The 20644-nt window shown below is 38.1% G+C and overlaps 1 protein-coding gene across 3 annotated transcripts in view; it reads left to right on the forward strand.

Moving 5' to 3' along the window:
• The first annotated feature begins 4111 nt into the window (after positions 1-4111).
• Positions 4112-20644, forward strand: part of PSEN1 (presenilin 1) — a 72518-nt gene continuing 55985 nt past the window's right edge. Inside the window, exons 1-3 of one of the 3 annotated variants that reach the window (XM_063089325.1) lie at positions 4112-4242; positions 12621-12702; positions 12795-12934. In XM_063089325.1, the coding sequence (XP_062945395.1) occupies positions 12848-12934 (87 nt within the window). In that variant the 5' untranslated portion in view covers positions 4112-4242; positions 12621-12702; positions 12795-12847. The remainder of the gene's footprint in view (positions 4243-12620; positions 12703-12794; positions 12935-20644) is intronic. The other 2 variants (XM_063089327.1, XM_063089326.1) reach the window with 2 other exon arrangements.

The raw sequence follows: 20644 nt of genomic DNA on the forward strand, positions 1-20644 counted from the left end.
TGAATTAAGCCATTAGAATTTCTCTTGCAGTTATATACATATGTTTTTTAATTTAGTGAACATTTATTGTACATGTCATGTGCCATTCATGTTATAAGCTAAGTAGAGGTGACATCAGATCTCTTTAGTTAGGTGAAAATCTAATGACAAAAAAATAATCAACAAAGTTCAGGAACACATAGTTGTATATACAACGTACAATATGAATTATCCGATTTGATCAGCTAATTTTAAAGTCAAGGGGAAAGGGCTGACAGGAAGATTCTAAGCAGAGGTAGTAATGTAGAGAAGGGAGCTTAGATGTCACCTAGTCTATTTTAAAGTTCAGTTCTTCAGTCACATTAGCTATATTTCAAGTGTTCAAAAATACGACTGAAGAATCAAAGGTTGTTTTGTCGCGGTATTTGAATTTTAGGATCTTAATTACCATATGTAGCTAGTGGCTACCATATTGGACATTGCAGATTATAGAACTTTGTCATGATTCCAGGGTTATATTGGACGGTGCTGGTCTAGATGCTAATGTAGACCTAAGGGCAGAAGAAAGTGCTTGTTAATAAAATGCCAGTATAGAGTGAAGGAATTTTTAGCAAATCTTTGTTGAGACAAAAAGATACTGTGAATTTAAGAATAGATCTAAACAACTACTTTTTCTGGTTTTTTTAATAACAAAGGGAAAAACTGATAAACACTTCACAGTGTAGAATCCAGAAACCATGAAGGTCATTTTTTTCCTTGTCAATTTTGCAGTTGGTAATAGCAGTACCCAGGTGAAGAGACTTGACTAGTAGATGGAAAACTAGTGAATTGTAATTGACTAATTAGATGGAAAATTAATTTAGTGAATTTTAGCAAACCAGTTGAAGAGACTTGACTAATTAGTAGATGGAAAAGCCACAGATATTAAAATTTCATTTTGTTCAGTATATTATTTGGACAAGTTTCTAAATAAGGGGTCCAAGTTCTTGGTTAAGAAGGAAATTACATTTAATAAAACAATGGTAAACATATTCAGAATTTAAGGCTAGAAATACTAGTAAAGTGGCCCCTGATCTTAAGGAGAAAACTAGTGACTTACAAAGAATTGGAACGATGTGAGTGGAAGCTAATAGGATAGAATATGGCCAATCACCAAGCACTGCTTACAGTATTTAGTGTCATCAATTCTACTTTCCTCCTCTAAGAAACATGGCAGTGACATGCATAAGTACAGGCAAACTGCTTTTATGTGGACATGTTAATGAATTGGATTGCCGGTTCGTTGGTGTAAAGAATTGGGCTTTGTTTTCTGATTGACCTGACTTTAGTAGTGACTTAATGCAGCCTCCCTAGTCTCTAACTACCCCCTCCCCCAAGTAGTAGTTCTTTCAGGTCCAGAACTCTGAATTTCTGCTTCATCTTTCACCAGGTACTACTGGGTTTTGCCAGCATTTGTTTATCATTCACTTCTTCATCCTCCCATGTTCCAAACTCATCTGGGGAAAATGTAAATACACCACTGCACCAGTCTGGGACCCTCAGTGCTATATGGCCATTCTTTTACTGAACTTTTGCTCCTGTTCACACACACTGCAGCTTTTACTATTTTAATACTCAGTGCTATAGTAGGTATTGAAAAAATATTCACTGAAATACTAAGTCATTTGATTTTCCCCCTCACCTAACAAATAACCCTCAAGCTTAACAAAAACTTAACTTTTTTTTTTTTTTTTTTTTTTTTTAAGATGACCGGTAAGGGAATCTTTACCCTTGACTTGGTGTTGTCAGCACCACGCTCACCCAATGAGCGCAATGCTCATCTCTATATGGGATCCGAACCCGTGGCCTTCGTGTTATCAGCACCACACTCTCCCGAGTGAGCCACGGGCCGGCCCACAAAAACTTAACTTTAAAAAGTTATTATGCACATTCTCTCCAGTTCTAGCTTTCCAGTTTATGACAACATCCACGACATCCAGCTTAAACCTCTTGCTTTCTGTAAGTAAAGATATATATTCCATGAATTCTCTCTGAAAGACCTCTCTCACCCCATTGGCTCTGTTCTCTAACTATGTTCTACAGTTATCTTGAACCTTGCTCAGATATTTCCATTATCTTCTTTCTTCCCTTGGTCTGGAACATGTTTTAAAGAACAACACAGAAAAACTTACCTTAGATCCTATATCCTTCCCACTACACTACCAAGATTCCAGAAAGAGCATCTTATATTTTTTATGTGCCCTCCAAATTTCTCAAGTCGTAATCTAGTTTAATTTGTACACCATTCCACTGTCAGCTGGTGACTGATGCAGTATAAGTGAGAAACTAGCCTTGTAAGAGGCTACACTCTAGTTTATCTATTAACCACTATCAACATTTGCTGTCTGCTCAGAACTCTCCCTTGGTGTCCAAGGTATCACTTTTGCCTTGTTCCTCTAGTCTGTCTTTCCCATTGTCTTTTGCTGGCTCTTGCTTGGTGCATCCTGGGTGTGCATGTTCCTAAAAAGTTGAAGGAATACAGAAAACAAAGAAATTATTTGTAATCCAGTTAATGTCACTGTTTGCTTTTTTATCTTAAAGCCTTTTTTGTTTCCTTTTTGCGGGAATGCATTTTAACATTAAATGTAAATAAAAAATGTCTGTTTTTTCACTTAGAAATTTCGGTTGCACATAATTTTCTTGAACAATTTTAATGACACTCTGTGAAGTGGGTGAACCATAATTTATTGTATAACACTTTGCTTTCCAGTTTTTGCTATATAATACTCCATGAATATCATTGCACAAAATTTTTGTATTGAGATTGTTTCTAAGAATAGTTTACCAGCATTTTAAGATATTCTTCTCATGTTAGCAGATTGCAATCAAAGAGATTGAGCTAGTTTTATAAGTAGATGGGTTTTACCCTATGATTGTTCAATGGAATGTATTGAACTGTTCTATGTGGTAGGCACTGGTCTCAGCACTTGTAATATTTAAGTGAACAAACGGCGAAAAATCCCTACCCTTGTGAAGTTTAAGTTGTGTAGCGGGGAGGGAGGTGAACAATTCTAAAAAGATAACTTTTTTTGTTTTGTTCAGCCTTTTCCCCCTCTGCTCTTTCTCCCCATTAATGGAAAAAATTACTTCTGTTCTTAAATATGAAGCAATTGTGTGTAAAAACTATCAAAATCTGTTGATGTATTGGGCCACGGTTGTGAATGGGGTGGAGAGGGGGCAGAAGGAGAGAGAGATTGGGGACTGATGCTCTAAGATTGTGAAAGGATATCTTGGAGGAACTTAAAAGAATTTTAGAAAAATGTGCCAGATACCATGTATCATTAATTTCATTTTTGGTTTCCTCATTACCTGTGGGTTTGAACATTTCTCCGTTGTGCACTTTTGGTTTAATATGGTGGTATTCATATTTCTTCGCTTTTAGATGAAAGTGAGTGTGGTATGCTGCTTAATGAGTTAAGTTGTTGGTAGGGTCTTTCCTGCAATTGGACAAAAAGCTGGCGGATGCAAAAATTAAGTAACTGAGCAACCCACTGTGAACCAGATATTGTTAGTTTTGGGGATTACAAAAATAAGACATTTTCTGCTTTCTAGAAGCTTACCACCTAGGAAGACTGGTTCTGAAACTTAGAGCCCAAGAATCCTGGAAGATGTTTAAAAGTCAGTTTCTCAGGTTCTCCCCACCCACCAGAAGTTTTGATTCATTAGGTGGAGTAATGGGGCACAAATAGTTACAATTTTAACTGGCATCCTATTGCTTGTGATGCAGCTGGTTCGCATTTTGAGAAACTGTACAAATAGGTACTACCTAGAAATGAAAGACGTTCGATTTAAGATGCTATCACTGTAGGCCGGGAGAAGCGTACGCTGTGCCCAGTTCATGTGGAAGCTTTCGTCCTCAGATTAAGAGCAGTTTCGGATCCTCGGCTACCTCAGATCTACGTCAGCACTCTGGGCGCGTTTCTCCAGGCGAAGTCCAGCTGGAGGTTAGTGTCCGCCCAAGTCCGCGCGTCCTGCCGAAGCCCCGCCTCTCCCCGGCCCCCGCCTCCTCGGTGGGTCCCGCCCCCTCCATCGGTGGGCGGGGCAGCTGCCAACGGCGCCAGAGCCGGAAATGACGACACCGGTGAGGCCTCCCGGGAGGGACCTGGGACTGGCAGCTCCGGCAGCCGAGATTTCACATCGGAAACAAAACAGCTGCTGCTCCGGGAGTAACTGCGGCTGCGAGCGGTCGGTGGCGGCGGCGGCGGCGGGAGCGGCAGGGAGAGAGTACGTGCGTGATGAGAAGTCCGGGGAGAGAGGAAAGCCCCCCTGACCTAGGACGGACACGGGCAGCTGCCGGCAGGGCCTGGCCCTTTGTCGCCGCCCGGGCCGCGGAGCCGGTGTCCTCAAGGATGAGGGGCGGGGCGCGGCCGGGTGGGGATCGAGGAGCCCCGCGTAGGAAACGAGGAGGGGCTGCCCGTTTTTCGGGTTCCAGGCGCGGCGCGCGGTCAGGTGGAGCAGAGATTCCCTTTCGGAGCTTGATCCGGAAATGCTGGTTTCCCGAAGGCATCTCAGGGCGCAGGTGCCTTCGGCCGAGATTAACCGTCCTGACTGGAGTGGAGCGGGAGAAAGAGGAAGCGCCTTAGGCTGGGGCCCCTTGAGGAACTGGTGAAACTCCTCGCCTCCTGCCCTGAGCGGGTCCTTGTCCATAAGCGTATGGTGCTCATGGCTAAGTTCCTCATGTCTCACGTTCCAGGAGGAAAACGGGGTCTGATGCTTTACCTTGATCGGGACTGTCACGAGACATGTATGTCTGTCTGATGCTTTCATGTGTCCCGTGTTTGCTTTTCCTTTCCTCTCAGGTTTTTTTTCAAATATGTGGCACTATTGTGGTCAGAGCTTTGCTTTAGGCACATTAATCTGGTAGTAGAGGCTGGAATGGGGGAGAGATTGAGGTGACTTTTGCTTAATTCAGGTGAGATATAATGAGAGTTCGATCTGCAGTGGTGACAGAGGCTTAGGAAGGAGAAGAAACATGAACAGGACATGGCAATCAATTGAGGAGCAAGGAATCAAGTGTAAATTTGACTAGTAGGTTTTAAAATTAGAGAATGGGAGAGATGATCTCAGAAATAAGGAAGTTAGGAGGAAAGAACTAGCCTAGAGAGGAAGACGAGGAAGTGGTTTGGAAGTATCACTTCTGAAGTGCCAGCCTGTGAAAATGTCCTGTGGATGGGACTGGAACTGTAAACACGAGTCACTTAAATAGATTTACCAGTTGGTGTTGGAGCAGTGGAGGAGACGCCCAAGCAAAGGAGGGTGGGAGGAAGCCAAGGACAGACACTTGGGAACACTTTTAATGAGGGGGTGGAGGAAGGGCGAGGAGACAGCTGAGGAGAATGAGTGTGGTGGGAGGAGAACCACAATAGTGCAGTGTCACAAAAGCTGAGGGAGGGGAGCTTCGTGAAAGAAAAGGTTGTCAGGGATTTTGAGTAGTATTAGGCCTGATGTAGCAGAAAGAACTGAAGATTTAGAGCAGCACTGTCCAATAGAAATATAATGTGAGGGCTCACCGGTTAGCTCAGTTGGTTAGAGCGCAGCCTTGTAACACCAAAGTCATGGGTTCGGATCCCCATACCCGCCAGCATCTCAAAAATATATATAAATAATGTGGGCCACAAATGTTAACTTTAAATTTTCTGGTAAACGTATTTTTAAAAGGTAAAAAGGAACAGATGAAATTAATTTACATAATTTATTTAACCTGCTATAGCTAACATTTTTATTTCAACATGTAATCAATATAAAAATTTGCTTGTTTGTCCTCCCCTCTAGATTGTAAGTTTCTTAAGAAAATGAAAGCAATATCTGATTCAGTTGTATCCCCAGCACCTGTCACAGTATCTAGCTATGTAGAAGAAACCCAATAAGTGTTTGTTGATTAAAGGATATTAATGTTTGTTTTCCACAGTAACTTGTACAATTCCTTGTTTAAGTTGATCCAAAGCAAAAGAAAGCACTCAGGCAATGCTGAGTATAACCAGTGATTTACAAATTAACTTGATGCAAGTAATCATTTTTTCATTAAAAATTAGTTGCCAGGGTCAAGAGTTCGGATCCCCATACTGGACAGAGGCCAACAACAACAAAAAAAATTACTTGTATTCTACGCATTTGCACAGAGAATTTGAGACAATGATTCAGGTTTAATCCTACCTTCCTTGCAGATTTTAAATAACTTTTGGGAAAGAGTCTTTGTAATTACACAGAGGTTGATAATACAGGACCATAGTCCCATATCCACAATTCTGATATCCAAAAACTCCTGAAAACCGAAAAGATTTTCATAACTAATTTGACAGCAGAATCTGACCTGAACCTATTTATAGTCTTTATTTTATTTTTTATGTGATTTAAGACTATTCATATGTTTCACTATATAGACTTAATAGTGTGTTTGATTTTGTGGTTCTATTTAAGATCCTGTGAGGGCATAATATAAGACATGGCATTTGGGTTATATTTCCTTTATCAAAAAAGAGAATCTGAATTCTAAACACATTTAGTACTAAGGGTTTCAAATAAGGGGTTCTGGACTTGTAATTTTAAGTCTTTGTTCATCTTCCTTGCATCTCTGAGTGAACATAACCATTATTTAAAAACAAATTGCTTTATAACTCTACATAACATAATAGACCTCCCCAAACTCAGTGGGTTAGAGCATTTATTCTCACTCAAGGCTCTGCTTCAAGGTGTAGGCCCATGGATCAGTGGGTGCAATTATGATTTACATGTCTTATTCTGGGGCCCAGGTTGAAGGGACAGTTTGCCACCCAACTGTTCTGCTGTTGCTCTTCTCAAGGCAACAGCAGAAGTGCAAGAAGGCAAGGCCAACTCTACAAGCATAGTTCAAATGTCCGCTTGTACCACGTCTGCTAAGATCGCATCGACCAAAGTAACTCATATGATCCTGCCCTAAGGCTTAGGGTAAGAAGTAGATTGCACCCACCATGAGGCCAAAGCAAGTCACAGAACTGACCCCAACATCACTGGAGAGAAGTGTATCTCTCTCTTGGGGATGCTAGTGGAGGGAGTGAATATTTCCTGAATGATAATTTAATCCACCATAGATGGTTCACAGAGATGGAGTGGGATGAAAGGAGGAAAAAATTCACCAAATAGGATGTGTTATTGTCCTTGCTCTTTTAGTGTCTTCCACTTTCACAAAGTCTCTTATAAGGCTGGTGAAATGATTTGCTCCTAGCCTCTTAAAAATCATCTTTTTTTTTTTTTTTTTTTTTTTTTGTCTTTTTCGTGACCGGCACTCAGCCAGTGAGTGCACCAGTCAGTCCTATATAGGATCCGAACCCGCGGCAGCGGTGGCGGGAGCGTCGCCGCCCTCCCAGCGCTGCACTCTCCCGAGTGCGCCACGGGCTCGGCCCTTAAAAATCATCTTTACAGGATGTATTCCTAAACTTTTAAATTAATTTTAAATTATTCTTATTAATTTCAATTATAAAATGCAGTTTAGAGTTTGATTACCTTTAGTGTTGGATGTGAGCTTTTAAAAACTCAAGTAGAAGGGCCGGCCCGTAGCTCACTTGGGAGAGTGTGGTGCTGATAACACCAAAGCCACAAGTTTGGATCCCTATAAAGGGATGGCCGGTTGGCTCACTTGGGAGATCGTGGTGCTGACAACACCAAGTCAAGGGTTAGGATCCCCTTACCAGTCATCTTTAAAAAAAAAAAAAAAAAACTCAAGTAGAGTCTTTCCCAGCACTTCCATATAATCAGAACTTGGACTGCCTGTCCAGTGAGAAGCTGTCAAAGTAACACCAAGGCTGTTTAAATACCTTTGTAGAAAAAGAATAAATTACAAGCTCATTTCACACTTGAAAATGTTAGCGTTACAATGCAGATGCAGCGAAAAATACTTTTAGCAGTTTTCTAAGTGAAAGAGAAACTAGGCAAGTGGCTTAAAGACATTAAAGCAAGGCCACAAGCCCTTTGTGCTAGAGATCATGATTAAAAGTCTCATGAAGATGTTTTTGTAGAGTACAAATTCTGTTTACATTTATCTGAGAATGAAAGAAATGCTATCAATAATTAAGTAACCATGCTCTATAGGAGTTTGAGGTTTAGTTGTTACATTGCAATGTAGTGAGAGAGAAAAAAATGTACTTTTCTGTTGGTGCTTCCTTGAATGGGATTTTTATAAACTTATTTTGAGATTCTAAACATTGCTCCTGTGATATTTCTTGAAATGCTGATGGGTAGAAAGTTTTCTGGTTGGAAACATCTAAGTTTTGAGGCTGTCGGGTTATTTGTAGTTCTCCTTAGACCTTTTTTGTTTTTTTTTTTTTTTTTTTTGTGTGTGTGTGTGTGTGTGTGTGTGTGTGTGTGTGTGTGTGTGTGTGTGTGTGTGTGTGTGTGTGTGTGTGTGTGTGTGTGTGTGTGTGTGTGTGTGTGTGTGTGTGTGTGTGTGTGTGTGTGTGTGTGTGTGTGTGTTTGTGTAGAATAGAAAGAAATTCTAGTTGCCCATCGGAGAAATGTTTCTTTTTTGTTTGTCTAATTGAGTGAGTGTCTTGAGAGAAAGGAAATGATGGCAGTGAATTCAAGTGCTGTGCTCTGTCAGTCTTCAGCAGGTGACCAGAAAGCGAAAACACAAAAATCTACTTCTGTCCCTGCTCCTGCTCCTTGTGCATCAGGTCACATGAAAGATCCTCCCTTCCCAGCAACTATCTTCGTATTTACAGGACTCAGCTAAGAATATTGTAAAGTTTACTAGTGTTTTTTGCCACACTGCCTGAATAGTGAGGTCATTGACCTTCTCCATGCAGTCATCAATTGTTTTCAGCTGTTACTGGACCAGAATCAAATCTGGCTTTGCCTGCCTCTTTCTTTGTACCAACAGTGTTTGTTTGTTCACCAGGCCTGACTGAATACCTAGCCCTGTTCCCTGCCTCTGCTTCCTACTGAGCTCCATGTATAGAGGAGCTCTTTCAAATAGGCTCACCCTGTAGCACTGTGAACTTCAGAGCATCAAGGGAGGAATGAAGTTTCTCTGGGTGAACTGGAGAAATCTTGGGCTGGGCATCAGAAGACATGGGTTCTGGAACTGACATTGTTATTCACTTGTCCCATAACCATGCACAGGCAAATTCCTTCACCTTTCCTGAGGTTGTTTTGTTTTGTTTTGTTTCAACTGTAAATACAGATTCCTTTCCTCATGGGATTTTTTTTTTTTAAAGAATAAAATGGAATAATGGATGCAAAACGAACTTTGAAAGTAGTATTGAGATATGCTTAAGTGACTACTATATTATTGATGATTCTTAAAAGATTTATCTGAGAAAACTCCATAAAGCTGAACAGATCCTATGAGCATAAGGTAGAAATGGAAACTACTTAAATTAGAATGAACCAGTTCTCATTATAGCTTATTCTTTGTGTGTGTGTGTGTGTGTGTGTGCGTGCGTGTGTGTGTTAGCTTATTCTTTAAAAAAAAAATACTAGGACTCTATATTGGGAATGCTTTTGGCACTTCACATTTTAATTTATAGTTAGAACAGTTATTGAAGTTTAAGATCTCATTTACTTCTAAGCAGTAGTTTTACTAGTAATAAAAACCAGCTCAATATACCTTAATCTTCATTGCTATAAACTTCTAGAAGGCAGACATGGATGGGGTTTTATACAGAGGCAATTTAGTGTAATATGTAAATTCAGACTCCTTTGCTTGCCAAATGTGACCTGGGGCAGGTTAGTTAACTTCTGTGTGCCACATTGTTTTCATCTGTAAAATGGATAAAGTGAACATAATAAATTAATTAAATCCCCTCATTGTCTGTCTCTCAGTTTTGCATATTAAGAAGACTGTCAGTGTCTGTCTTATTTAGTAAATAGATGATTACTTTTCTCATTATTTAGTATTGTTTTATTTGTACTAAATTTATAGTATAAGATTATACTAATCTTATTTAGTGAACGGACAATCACTTTTATTCTGCTCATATTTTATCTGTAAATGTAATACACTTTACTTACCTTTTATTTTTGTCTGCATTATCCTTTCTTGCCTTTTGCCTTGTTTCATTTAGCTAACGCTATCTTGTTTACTTGTTTTGTTTCTGAGGGATCATATGAGAATTTTTTTTTTTTTTGGTGGCTGGCCAGATATGAGAATATTAATGACAGATTTCTAAGGTTTTTTTCCATAATAGAGCTCTAATTTAAATGGTATGGTATAGTTTTCAGAGCAGCCAGTGGAGGTAATTGGTAAGAACTGTTTTCTGTTTCACATCTTGTGGCACTTCTGGGTTAGTTGAGATAGTGGTACTGTATTAAATGTTTCTGTGGAAAGGAAGAGCATAACATGTACCCTCTTTGCCCGTCAGCAATGCTACACTAATGTTATAATTTCAACTAGTCAGTTTTTAAAAATCTGGAAGCTGAGTGTTGTAACACCAAGGTGAAGGGTTTGGATCCCTGTACCAGCCAGCTGTAAAAAACAAACAAAAACCTAGAAGCTTAGGTCGGAACGTTTACTTGGAGCACTTATTGTACTATTTTTTTTTTAAAGATGACCAGTAAGGGGATCTTAACCCTTGACTTGGTGTTGTCAGCACCACACTTTCCGAAGTGAGCTAACTGGTCATCCCTATATAGGGATCCAAACCTGTAGCCTTGGTGTTATCAGCACCATACTATCCCAAGTGAGCCACAGGCCAGGCCCACTTATTGTACCTTAAAAATATAACTATTCTATTGGAATCAACCTCTCTTTTGATTATGCTAATATATATACAGATGCTCCTCGACTTGTGATAGAGGTTATATTCCAGTAAACCCATCGTAAGTATTGAAATTCAAAAATTCATTTACTACTCCTAACCTACTGAACGTTGTAGCTTAGCCAAGACTACTTTAAACATGCTCAGAAGACTTACGTCAGTTGGGTAAAGTCATCTAACACAAAGCCTATTTTTAATAAAGTGTTGAATATCTCTAATAATTTATTGAATGAGGCTTTCAAAGTGAAAAACAGAACGGTTGTATGGGTAATCGAAGTGAGGTTTCCACTGAATGCTTATAGCTTTTGCACCATAGTGAAGTCGTAAAAATGTAAGTCAGACTATTGTAGGTCAGGGATCATCTGTATTGCCACATCTTAATTTTATCCATGTTAAAACATAGGACCAAAGGTATAAATAGTCCTAAATATAGGTTCCCTCCTATAAAAACCTATTTGAATTTTTTGATTGAAGTATAATATGGAAATATACAGCTCAGTGAATTTTCATACTGAAACTCCTTTGTAACTATCACCTAGATCAAGAAACAACATTACCAATACCCTACATGCTTTCCCATCCCCTATAAAAGTAACCGTTGTCTCTGTTTGTTGGTTTTTTTTTTTTTTTTTTTTTTGGTGGCTGGCAGGATCAGGGATCCAAACCCCTTGACCTTGGTGTTACAACACCTCACACTAACCAGCTGAGCTAGCTAACCGGCCAGCCTCTCTATTTGTGTTTTTAATTCACTTTATTTTTAAAACAAATTTACATTAATTAGTTAATTTGCAGTTTGCTAATCCCATGCCAGCTGACTATAGGCTAAATGTGAGGGGAGGAGAAAGTTGGACATCACATATAAAAGCATGTAGGATAGAAGGGAAAGCATACCTTGGTTACAAATTTGTCATGATTCAAATGATCCAAATATAGGTAATTAAGGGTTGATTTGAACTTGATACCTTATTCGAGAATAGGTTACTCTATGTGTTTTTGATGAAAAATCATTAGAAGAAAAAAGTAGAATATTTAGAGGGTAGAGGATCCTGAAGTTAAAAGTGAAAATGAAACAGGACATTCACAAAATGCTTTATTATTTAAATATGTACACAGTGATGATTTAGATACTATATATTAATTAGAATACTGTTTACAGATGTGCAGAGATTTTTCTAATCTATATTTCTGAAGACTTTTTCTGTGAAAAGGTAAAGTTGAAGTCATTAAGATTGACTGATAGGAATTAAGGTAGCCGGGCAAATGGGAATGTGGCCCCCCCCAGAGGGTGAACTCTGAGAGACAGTCCTGTCTGTAAATAATACTGTGCCAGGACACAAAGGACAGACCTGAGGCTGCAAGTTAGCAGTCTGGGATTCTTGTCCTGGTCTGCCTAATTGTGTGATCTTAAGCAAGTCACTGAACTTCTATGGGTCCACTTCTGCTTTTGTAAAATAGACATGTTACTTTTTCACCGTGCCTAGGGGCATCATTGTAAGGATAAAATGAGATGCTAGAAAGAATTTTGCAAAATTAAAAGCACTAGACATATAATTATATGGAGATAGAAAAATTAGGTTGGATTGGTCAGCATAGAAAAAAAAACATTGAGGAGTACATTCCTTAAGATCATTCCGCTCCCTTTGCTCTAAATCCGAAGTCATTGTCTTTGTGATTGAAAATATTTGGTGTCTCACATGGATCTACTCATTGCCAAAGAGGTACCTTGAGTTGACTATAAGTTTGTCAGTTGAAGGTCATAGCAAATTAATACATTTCTGGCTTACAAGTTGATCTTAATAAGCATTTGATTGGTGTGAATGGATTTACTAGGATTTGACCAACATTAGGTGACTTGGTAAAATCCTATTTCAGACCTAATCCAGGAGTCTGCAAGTGACAGCAGCCTGCAAGGTCCTTAGACAGTTTGGCCTGGAGGATAACACATGAAAGAAAGGTTTGTTTCTGCTAAATGTAATTTATGAAAGTGTTTTAAAATGAAAATATAATTGTAATGCACAAAGTTTTGTTTTCTTTTTCCCTTTTCAGAACCCCAGGAGGCTTTGTTTTCTGTGAAAAAGTATTTTTAAACAGTTGCTCCAATGACAGAGTTACCTGCACCCTTGTCCTACTTCCAGAATGCACAGATGTCCGAGGACAACCACCTGAGCAATACTGTACGTAGCCAGGTACAGTGTCAGCTTCTGAAACTACCCTTGCCAACACTGTGGATTCAGTTCTCATCCCCCCTCACCTCCAAGAGATGCTGAGCAGGCTTTCTTTACTTTACCAAATTTATGTATTTGTTGAACTTCAACTGAGGGCAAGGCATTATACCCTTTGGTTCTGAGGGATACAAAGCTATTTAAGAAATAGTTGTTGATAAAGTTTCTCCCTGGCTCAGGTATCTCCTCCTCAAATGAAGCCTTTTCCAACTTCTGGAATTGTACAACACCTCATAGTTCACATTGTTTACTATTTTACCTATTTTGCTCTTACTCTTCTACAGACTGAGTACATTTTATTTACTTTTTTAAAACCTAGCACAGGTTCCTGACAGTTGCTCGGTAAATGTTCATTGACAGAATGATTGCACAATGTAAGGCTAAGTGTAGAAGTCCTAAGAGTTCAAAGGAGAGGTGTAATCAAGAAAGGGATATAAGTTGTGGCATGGGACATTGACTCTTCACAGGCTACACACACGGACATCAAATCTGCCTGCGACTCTATTAGCTAATCATTACAAATTGAGTGTCGACTCCACAGATGGGCTGTGCGATAGCTGGGGAATCAGTGGGATTTTTAGAGGTGGAGCCAGAATGGAGGAAAACACAGACCAACTATAAGCTATGCAGGCTGCACTAGGCAGTGAAGGAGTCAGACTTTCCTCGATTAGAGCCAGAGGGCAGAGCTAGGAACAGTGGTGGAAGTTACCAGGAGACTGGTTCTGGATTAGTAAAAAGAAGTTTCGGGCTGACCCTGTGGCGCACTCGGGAGAGTGCGGCGCTGGGAGCGCAGTAGCGCTCCCGCCGCGGGTTCGGATCCTATATAGGAATGGCCGGTGCACTCACTGGCTGAGTGCCGGTCACGAAAAAGGCAAAAAAAAAAAAAAAAAAAAGTTTCTCACAATTACAATACAACTGAAAGAGCATGGGCTGCCTTCTAGGCTAGTGCATATTTGTCACCAAAAGTAGTCACAGAAGACTAGGAGACCTCCAGTCAGATCTGCACAGGGTTAATCCATGGAATGTGCAGTTGAACTAGAGTGCTCAATGGCATGGAAGTTCCTTTTACACCCTGAAGATTTAGGATTCCTCGCTTTTCCCCATCTGTAAAATTATGTGATTTTCTAGATAATCTCATGGTTCTCTCCCAGCTCAAGAGTTTTGATATGACCAGAAGTTGGGGTGGCCAACTGTCTCAGTATGCCTGAGACTAGAAGTGTTGGAACACAGGACTTTCGATTTTAAAACTGGGGCAGTCCTGAGCAAATAGGATCAAATTGGTTACTCTACCAGAAGTATAATGAAATTGAAATCATTTTGGATCTGACAAACCAAGACTTATTCACTTAGTTGACTTGTGTCACCTCAAGTACCATTACAGTCATGTATTGTTAGTGTTGAAGTAGCAGATAACATCTAAAGCATTTTTCTTGTTCCAAAGGTAAAATGTTGCCCTTGGCTTCATTTCTTCATCTCTTAGCAGATACAGTGATGGGCCACTATAGCCCAGAAAATGGATTTTTCTTCTGTGGGCTGCTTATATAATCTCATTCTCAGTGAAGGGATTTGAAGTTGATGAGAGTAGTCAGAGAGCTAAAAATAGTGTTTGTTTTTTTAACCCAAATATTTATTCCTCAAATTTTTGTGTAATGCTTCAAGCTTATACAGAAAAGTGTGGCAAATAATATGTACCCACCACCCAACATAGTTAAACTTTAACATCTTGTCTTTAGATGTGTATACCATGTTTTTGAGGATTATTTTCACTAAGCTTTTTCTGTTTCTATTATTTATTGATCCTATGCTAAATGAAATCCTAACCGAACAAAAATTTTGCATTTAATTTGGAAAGTGATACTAGTTATATGACCAAAAAAATTGCAAGTAAGGACTGGCTGGTTAGCTCAGTTGGTTAGAGTATGGTGTTATTTTAAAAAGTTTACAAAATTTGAATTATTAAAATTTTACAAAAAGAAATTGCAGGTAAAATTGAAGTGCCCTTCCTCTACTCCCCTTTCTTTTTTCCCAGGATAGTTACTATCCTGAATTTGGTGTTTATCATGCTTACTATAAATATTTATATACGTAAACAATATATAATATTATATAGTGCTACCTTGCATGTTCTGAAACTTTATATAAAGTATGTGTGCCTAAAAGTTCTAAAAGGAATTTCCCACATTTTTGAAATTTATGTATGTAGGTATATGTTGCAGAGGAGACATTCCCATGTTTTTGGAATTTATGTGTATATATAGATGCACGCAGCTCTAGTTCATTTATTTTCTTTTGTGAATATTTAAAAATTTTCTATTCTGTTTAAAAATATTTGATAGTTTCCAATTTTTCATAACTGACAGTGCCACAATGACATTTTAATTCATTAATCCCTGTGTGCATTTCTCAAAGATAGTTACTGTGATTGGGTATATGGTTCTCTGTATTAGAGATTGTCAGGGTCCTTTCCAAAGTGGTTGTCTATCAAGAATATTGCAGTGTCCATTCTTCAACATCCTTGCCAGTCTTGGTATTGTCAGACTTAATACCTATCAGACTGAAAGGCTTAAATTGTATCTTGTGTTATTTTAATTGTATTTCCCTAATTGCTAAAAAGGTTGAACTTTTTTCCTTATACTTGTTGGCCATTTTATTTTCTCCTTTGTGAATTACCTGTTCATATTCTTTGCCCTTTTTTCTTCTATTGGTTGTTTTGTCTTTTTTTTACTGATTTTTTACAAATACAGTTGTCCCTCGGTATCCGTGAGGGATTGGTTCCAGTACCTACCATGGATACCAAAATCCACAGATGACCAAATCCCTGATGTTACATGGTGTAGTATTTGCAAGTAACCTACTCATATGTTCTTGTATACTTTAAATCATCACTAAGGCTAGCCGGTTAGCTCAGTTGGTTAGAGCGCAGCCCTATAACACCAAGGTCACAGGTTCAGATCCCTGTACCAGCCAGCTGTCCCCCCCAAAATAAATAAATAAATCATTTCTAGATTACTTATAATACCTAATACAATGTCTACACATCACTTCATTTGCATGGATTCAACATAGTACTTGGCTCATGGCAATTCAAGTTTTGCTATTTGGAATGTTGTGGATTTTTTTTTTCCTGAATATTTTTGAACCAAGGTTGGTTGAATCCACAGATAGGGAGGGCCGACTATACAGTATATATATTTAGGGGGTGGTTAGGGTTACTTATCTCATGTTGGCTATGTGCTTTTCAAATATTTCCTCCCAGTCTGTGTCTTCAGTTTGTTCATAGTACGTAATTTAAATGTGTTAAGTGAATTATTCTTTCCTTTTAAAAATTAATTTGTATCTTTTCAGTTTAAAATAGTTTAAGAATATGCAGTATAGTTTATCAGACCTGAATATGAAGAAAGCTTTCCATTTCATAATAAAGACTTAACTAAAGTACTATAGTGGAAACTGCTGTGTAGTTGGCTAATGTTCAGCTGTTCCATCATTGTCTTATATCTATATGAGAAAAATAAGAGAAAAAAGAGTGATCTTGGTGATTTTCCTCTTTCATTTTCCAAATATTCTATGATACAGTTATCTCATAGTTTTTTTTAAAAAGCTACTCTTAAAAAGGAAAATTTTTTTAACGTGAGGAAAGGTCATGAAAGGGCAATATGCTACCTGGGGAATATATGTGGAAAGAGGCAAGCATTCAAGGTTTTCTGTGATGACTGACTGAAACAGTGGGGAAGTTAGAACAGCTGATATAAAAAAAAAAGCAAAAAAGCCTGATAGTGTAGGGTCTTTGAGAGCACCCTTATTGGTAGTTGGAGTTTATATTATGCCCTCTTCTTCAGTAAAAGCTTCAGTTATGTCTGTTAGTCTCCATTTTAAAAGACTGAAATGTTTATAATGCATTATAGAAAGTTTCATCAAAAATATTAGGTTTTGGGGGCTGGCCAGTTAGCTCAGTTGGTTAGAGTGCACAGTGTTATAACCAAGGTCAAGGGTTCGGATTCCTGTACCAACCAGCCAGCTGCCAAAAAAAATTAAGTTTTTGGACTTACCTTTAAGCTTTGATTATCTGGAAAACTAAACCTTATGAAACATTTTAATTCCTGACAGTGTTAGATGAGAGGTATTGTTGCCTTGTTCTTACCTTTTCATTTTGGAATTTTGTACTGTTTTATGCTTGTTGACCTATATAGGTCGTACATTCTCTGAAGGCAGAACTTCGTTCATGTTTCTGAGCTGCCATTAGAGTTTATTGGTCACTCAGTATATCTAAACCAGTTTAGTCCAAATCTTTCAGCCAAAAAAAAAATCAAAGGAGTTTTGGGGTTTTTTTCTCACATTAACAAGAGAAATTTAAAGATTTTGTATCTGCAAATAAATGTCCAAGTGAATCATCAATTGCTTAAGGGCTTCAGCTTTCATGTGGAGGGTTTTCTGCACACCCTTTCTCTGGGCACACTTGCTCCACCATGTCATGTTACTGTTGTGGCTTCCATGCTATATCTGCACGGCTCTCACCATGTGAGGCAGATCTGCAACTGTTATGTAGAGCTACTGTCAAATGATAGCTTGGCATGTCACAAGAGCCAGGTAAGAATTCATTTTATTATTTTTTTTCTCAGGAATGTATGTCCTGCTTCCTTAAAGATGTCATTCAATTGAAGATTTTACTGCTTTCCATTAGTTTACCCTCCACCTCAAGGACTTCTCCTCTGTTTTTGCTGTTGGTTGGCTATGTCTGTAGGGACCAGAGACTAGAAGATAGACTGACTATTCAGCTATTTCTGAAAAGGGCAAAGTTTATAAGTCATGAAATAACTGAAGGTCTTTGTTTACTAAATGTATCATATAGATTGGATATTAAAGTAGCTCTAACAAGAGCATTGTCTGGGTGTTTTTCTATAGTTTGTGATCTATCATAATCCTTCGGTTTACTTTCGTTATACCTATTGAAATAATTTGTAGGATTTTATTTTTCTATTGCAAAATTTTGATGTCTAGAGCTCTTTTTCTTTGACTTGTCAAAATTCTTTGCCAAAAGTCAGTCTGCATTTCATTTCTACTGAGATTACAGGAATATACTAAAACTGAAGGAAACTGAAAATATAAACTTCATAATAGTGAAAATTCATGTTTTTGATTTGGTGTAGACTTGCATATTTTATGTGGATTAACTGAGACTTTTTTGCTTTTCTAAGATACAAAAAAGTAAATTTTTTTTTAAGTAAGTGTGAAACTAGTTTATATTTGTAATTAAGCCTTATAGAATATATATTAGAATATATATACTATCAAACCTTAGTGTGCCTTGGAATTCCCTGGAGGGGTTACTAAAATTCTTTGGCCCCAACCTAAGTTTCTGATTTTGTAGGTATGAGATGGCCCAGAGAATTTGCATTTCTGATCAACTCCCAGGTCTTGCCAGTGGTTCTGGTCCAGGGACTATAGTTTGAGAACAATGGTATTTGAGTAAAGAAATAAAGGGAGGGCCGAGCCTGTGGCGCACTCGGGAGGGTGCTGCGCTGGGAGCGCGGCAACGCTCCCAGTGGCCGCGGGTTCGGATCCTATATAGGAATGGCCGGTACACTCACTGGCTGAGTGCCGGTCACGAAAAAGAAAAAAAAAAAAAAAAGAAATAAAGGGAAAGTGACATTAGAGAAAAATAGCTAGATTTATTAATTGAATACTTGATATTTTTATTCATATTAGTTTATTCTGACCCACATTTTCTAGTCTTTAATGAAATAAATTGTCAGCAGCCTTTTTGATTTAGAATAGAAAACGACCAGTCATTTGTTAACTAAAAAAGAAACCTTAAAATAATAATCATTGAAAGACCAATAATAATTCTCCATGTAAAAGCAGTTGCTGAAGAACATTTATGTAAGTCTGCTACGTTCAGCTGCTAAATTTATAACATTAAAATGTGTCTGTCTTTATAAATGAAGGTCATCTGCAATATCATTTCAGAATTCAAAACATTAGGGCTGGCTGTTTAGCTCAGTGGTAGAGAGTAGTGCTGATAACACGAAGGTCAAGGGTTCAGAACCCCTTACCAGCCAGCCACCAGTTAAAAAATAAAAACACAAAAGCATTAAATGCAAAGAACCTTAGTAAGTTGTAGCAAATCATAGAATGATAAAACTAGACTCGTTTTCTGAATGATGGTGGGTCACTTTTTTGAGTTTGAGAAATACATGAAATCAAACAAAGCAAATCTGTAAGCTATTTGAAATGGTGTTCGAGTACTTGGGAACTTGAGGAAAAAAAATAAAGGGGTGATCTTAACTGAATTGGATCCACAGGCCTGATAAGCCTTCTATTTTTGGCAGCTGGTGGGTACAGGGTATGAACTTTGAGCCTTGGTGTTATCAGCACCACACTCTAACCTACTGAGCTAACTGGCCAGCCCAAATCAGCATTTGACCATGTTATTATGCTGTTCATAGTAATGAATCTGTTTTCCCAATTATGTCCAAGTATAATAAGGAGAAAAAGAACTTAAAATATCAGTGACCTCCAAAAGAACATGCTAGCTTTTACGTGAGAGTAAATTGAAAATCTTAGGCACAGATCTGAATAATTTTAGGAAACTAGTCTAGGCTTGAGCCTAACACAACAGCCCTATAAATGTCAAATATTATCTCTAATGACTTACGTCAACTGTTCAGGGAAATGACAGCCGTCCCTGGCATTAGGGTAATGATTAAACCTCTAACTCTAGGGAATCGCAAAGCTTGGGCAGGTGCCGGATGGAATTCTGCACATTGTTGGAAACATATTGCCTATCATTAATAAATGTTTTCAAGTTTTGAACTTAACTTGCCAGTTCTTTGGTTAAGCTACTCTTCTAGTTCTATCCTGCAGTGCAGGCTTGGGAGCCCCATATTTCTAATTGTAGAAATCCAAACAATATCCATAAAGTCTTATAGGATTGATACTTTTTCTTATAAATATTTATTGTGAGTAAATTATTCAGACTATAAAAATATCAACAAGGGAATACATTGTAACTTTGGGGGCATGTTGATTATTATTACAAGGGACTGTATGCATGAAATATTAAGTGAAAAAACTAGAATACAGGTTCAGATCCCTGTACTGGCCAGCTGCCCACAAGAAAAAAAACAAAAAACAAAAAGTAGAATACAACATTCATGAACATTCATTATAACTAGGCATATGAAGGGTCTTCAGAAAGTTCTTGGAAAGATTTGTTTTAATTCTGTTTTTTCCACAAACTTTCTGAAGTACCCTTGTACATGTGTATGTGTTGAAAAACATTAGAATTTGTGATGTTGTAAAAATAAGTTTTTGTTTTCCTTATAAAATCATCGAAGTTCATATTCAGTTATACAAAATTATAAACTTAAGCGTAGCAAAAATTGCCATGAACGTCCAATAAACAAACTAGGGGAAAAGCTAGCAATACATAATGACAGATGTATTCCAATGTGCACAGAATTTTTATGAAGTCAAAAGGAACATAACTCAGTAGAAACGGTAGCAAAGGATACAAGCAATGTATATGGAAGAAGAAATATAAATGTCAATAAATATATGAAAAGCCTAGTTGATCAACCTTACTAATCAGAGACAAAAATTAAAAACTTTTTCTTTTCACTTATTGGTGAGCAAAGATTGATACCCATTCCTACTGATAATGGTATGGGGAAATAG

This window comes from Cynocephalus volans, chromosome 3 (genome assembly GCF_027409185.1).
Source record: "Cynocephalus volans isolate mCynVol1 chromosome 3, mCynVol1.pri, whole genome shotgun sequence".
Classification (NCBI taxonomy): domain Eukaryota; kingdom Metazoa; phylum Chordata; class Mammalia; order Dermoptera; family Cynocephalidae; genus Cynocephalus; species Cynocephalus volans.